Here is a 4186-nt window from a genome sequence, read left to right on the forward strand (position 1 = left end):
GCTCCTTTGCTCGCTTTTTCGCTAGTACCCAATATCATCGAAAGCTTCGAGGTCTTGCTATTTTGCGACTTTGCTACTTCCCAATATCGTAAACCTTTAAGATCAGTATTTCATTGCTATTTTGCTACTAGTTTTGGAACAGTTCGGAGCTGCGAATCCTTCATGTTTAGAGCACGAGCATGCCCTCAAAACCAGCCGTCTCTACTACCCTAAACTGTTGTTGTCACACGACAGTATGTAACTGCAACGACCTTATCTGCACGAGAATATTGCTGATCATTGATTGTTGCTTTATAGTTGCGCCACCCAAAACCAGCGAGCTTTCAAGCGCTTTCAATTGCTGCGTGAGAATTGGCTTTCGGTTGCGTACTGTAACAATTCACATGAGCTTCGTGAACAAAATTCCCCCCCTGCAGTTTGTCTTGCACACTGTAACAATTTTCCACAACTGAACTAAGCTCTTCACCATCTTTTCTCTTCTTCCATCCATCCTATAGCTAAATGGAGCAGCCACTTGATCCCATTCGTCATGCACAAGCTGCCTTGCTCCCCAATCGGCCTCATCAACCACCTCCTCCTGATCATCATCTGCCTCCCCGCAGAATGTTTTCATTCCCACCTCTTCGATTCCACCAAACCTACTACTTCCTCCACGTCTCTTACTTCCTCCTCCTTGCAGCTTTCGGCACCCTTGTCCTCCTGCTTTCGCCCAAGAAAGCTTCCCAGCCCCTCAGCTTCGTAGACGCACTCTACACTTCTGCCTCCGCCATTTCTGTCACTGGCCTCATGTGCGTGCCTGTCGAGTCCCTCAACCCCTTCGATAGCGTCTTTATCCTGCTGCTGTCCATCCTTGGAAGCCACATGTTCACTTCCTTCCTGCCCTTGTACCACAAGCGTCTCAAGTTCCGGCGTTTTGCTGCTGCTGAACGGGCCTCCTGGGATCATCACATAGACAAGCTCTCTGGCACACAATCTCAAGCTGCTTTAGAATTCGGATCACATCCTGCTCACGATCTACAGCTTGCTGTAGACGCAGAAAAAAGTCAAGTACATGCCAAAGCTGAAGAACATGTCATCAAATGCGAAGCAAAAGCCGGCGACAAAATGAGCACCGAGATGGATCCATACATATTGGATGGATATGAAAAGAATAACCTATGGAGGCGAATTTTAAATGCTTTGTCAACGATGAGGCTTCCATCCAGTACAAGGAGACAAAATGCAGGTAAGCATACAAGAAAAGGATGGGCAAGTGCAATCCAGGATACGATATGCGAAACAACAGTAACCTCGTCAACGAACGCTTTAACGGAGGAAGCAAGGCAGGATGAATTGCACATCGTCAGTAGCCGTCCTCTGTTTAATCGTAGGATCCTAGAATACGAAGCTCTGACAGCTCTAAGCTCTGTTATTGTCGCATACTTCCTAGCGGTGCAATTTGCTGGATTTCTAGTCATTGAATCAACCTTTCTGCTTTCACGGCCGGCGCAGCGTCTTCTCCACGATAAGAGAATCGATTACACTTTCTTTGCATGGTTCTCTGCCATATCGGCGTTCGGAAACTCCGGGTTGTCTCTCCTAAACAACAGCCTGATAGAGTTTCGAAAGTCTATTCCTATACTGCTTTTTCTCTCTGTCTTGATTCTGATGGGAAACACATTGTTCGCACCATGCCTAAGATTGATAATCTGGCTATTGCACCGGTTCGAGAAAAGCCAGAGAAGAAGATCGGCTTACGCTTACTTGCTCAAATACTCCCGTAGCTGCTACACTCATCTATTTCCAGAGCATCCTACGTTGTGGCTAGTAGCTGCTGTGCTGGCCTTTACCATTGTGCAGCTAGTCTTCATCTCTGCGTTTGATTGGGACTCCCAGGTTCTGGACGGACTGACTAGTGTCCAGAAATTCGTGAGCATCATCTTCCAATCCATCACAACGCGCAACGCCGGTGAAAATGTGCTGAACATAGCAGAATTATCGCCACCGGTTCTGCTGTTATACGTCGGTCTGATGTGAGTATCTACCACAAATACGTGCGGCTTCAAGTAAAGTCTACCATTATAGCTAGCTCCCGAACGATCCAAATGTCTGATGCAGCTTTTTTTTCTGCGTTGTCGATGCAGGTACCTTTCCGTCTATCCCGTTTTCTTGACCAGGCAGAACACGATTGCAATACGAGAGAGCTCCCTCGATATCCTTTATCGGCCGCAAGCTGACGGTCATAGCATTATTGTTCAGTCAAGGAAGCTCTTAGCGCGTGATTCGACTTACTTGTTTCTCTCAGTTTTTATCATATGTATGATAGAGAACGAGAGTATCTCAGGCGATCCATTGAACTATTCCATTTTCAACATAATCTTCGAGACTGTCAGGTACTAGCACTCAGCTACGCCTTGAGACAACGAACTTCACTTAAGTCAAGTTCGTGCGATGAACAGTTACTTGCAATGCCACTCCCATTTCTCGAAAAGAAAGCAGAATTAGTGTACCGTGCGCAAAAGTTTTGGTCCGAAGTCACAGACTTATCTTCTGATATTCATCGCTGCTTTTTTAATTTTGTCCTGAATTCCGGTGTTGAAAACGCCGCCCAAAATATCGTTCTCAAGTGGTCTGCTTTCGCAGTGCTTACGGGAATGTGGGACTATCGATCGGCTATAGTTGTGCCCTGGCAAAGGACAAGGCGACTTGTGAAGACGTCCCATACAGTCTCTCTGGGAAATGGAGCAGTATGGGGAAATTGATGCTAGTGGTTGTGATGCTGTTAGGAAGACATCGAGGTCTTCCACTAGAGAACGTGGACTCAGCACTCCAAATGCCCAGCAGCGCCCGCTTTGATCCCGGTTATCTGCACGAGGAGGTGAATTTTCCATGTTCACACCCACTGAAGGATGACAAGGCCGGGAGTTCGAGTAATATTGCAACGGATCAGCGTGAAATGAGTTCAGACAGTGACGCCGTTGCGCTGGAAGGACTTGGCAACCACGGCAGATCATACACCGAGCCGATCTAAAACTACACCAGAAACTTGCACAGTTTATTAAATCCAAGGCTCCGCTTTTGCGGTGAATAAACCGCCATTTGCCCTGAAAAGTAGAGAATGTGTCCATGGCAGAGGTGGTGGGCTGTTCACTTCAGATGACAGCCACACCAGAGACTGAAGTAGTACTCACGTACAGTTTACACGGCGGACGGAAAGTTATTTTCCAAAACTATGTCCGATTATATAATAGGAGTATCGTCAATTCTCCATACTTCCGAATGACCCATTCTCCCATTGGAAGCGCCCATGATAGGTAGGTTCAAGCGGGCGAAGGCTGTCGCACAGCATTTTGGAGTCCAAAACAATTGAATCACGGGGGCTACGCAATTGCAGTAAATCGACCACCATCAAGATCGCCACAGTAAGACTATTTTCAAAAAAATAAAAACTAAAACAAGCGGGAGCCCAGCAAGAGTACGTGCAATCAACAATATTATTGCTCCGGAAGGCATGTCTCTACGTCATTCAACGTGGGGGATGCTTCTACATGAAAGATTTATGAACATTTGAAAGACTACTTCTCTATATCATTGGAAGTCAGGGATGTAGCTCCATGAAAAATTAGAATTTTGCACAAACCAGTCCTATTCGGTTCAATCAGATGCTCGTTCTGACCTTCACGATACAATACAAACTTCTACATCCTAGCTCATTCTAACCTTCTATAATTCAATAAAAACTTGCAAGTCTTCTCCACAACAATTCTCAGCTTCATCTTTCACAAGATGTGTGTTCTTAATCAAGCATTTGAAGCATTAGATCAATCTCCCACGTGATCAATCTTGGACACCTTCTCCACAACAATTCTCAGCTTCATCTTTGCCGAGATGTGTGTCATTAGGAAAAAAGGGAGCTCATTTTGGGGCCCTGTAAGAAATTCACTATTTTCTCTTTTCTCTCTCTATAAAAGCAAGAAAATATGGATACTTGCGTGAGAAATGTCAGTGTGAAAAGGAATAAATATATTCTTTCACATGCTTTACATTCAATGTTCATATAAGAGCAACACTTTTTTATGCAGAATTTGGTGATTCTGACATCGTAGACGCGTCCGGAACGGCCCAAAACCTCAAGAACGGCACTGGAAATGTTGGAATCGGACATCCGGAGGCTCGAAAACGGCCAAAAAAGGTCGAAAAATGAGAT

The 4186-nt window shown here is 45.4% G+C and overlaps 1 protein-coding gene across 1 annotated transcript; it reads left to right on the plus strand.

Annotated features, from left to right (window-relative positions):
• The first annotated feature begins 501 nt into the window (after positions 1-501).
• On the plus strand, positions 502-3010 carry LOC147903759 (cation transporter HKT2;2-like). The gene is made up of 3 exons (XM_087372278.1): positions 502-2012; positions 2124-2372; positions 2623-3010. The coding sequence occupies exons 1-3, from the start codon at positions 502-504 to the stop codon at positions 3008-3010; spliced, it is 2148 nt and encodes a 715-aa protein (XP_087228404.1).
• The last annotated feature ends 1176 nt before the right edge of the window (positions 3011-4186 follow it).

This window comes from Dipteris shenzhenensis, chromosome 3 (genome assembly GCF_047967505.1).
Source record: "Dipteris shenzhenensis isolate YYH24624 ecotype China chromosome 3, Dip_SZ_1.0, whole genome shotgun sequence".
Classification (NCBI taxonomy): Eukaryota; Viridiplantae; Streptophyta; class Polypodiopsida; order Gleicheniales; family Dipteridaceae; genus Dipteris; species Dipteris shenzhenensis.

Excerpts from the sequence above, each read along its gene's own strand:
- LOC147903759 (XM_087372278.1), top strand. The coding sequence starts at position 502 with ATGGAGCAGCCACTTGATCCCATTCGTCATGCACAAGCTGCCTTGCTC. Across the intron at positions 2,013-2,123 it reads CTGTTATACGTCGGTCTGAT|GTACCTTTCCGTCTATCCCG; the intron begins GTGAGTATCTAC and ends TTGTCGATGCAG. Across the intron at positions 2,373-2,622 it reads ATAATCTTCGAGACTGTCAG|TGCTTACGGGAATGTGGGAC; the intron begins GTACTAGCACTC and ends CTGCTTTCGCAG.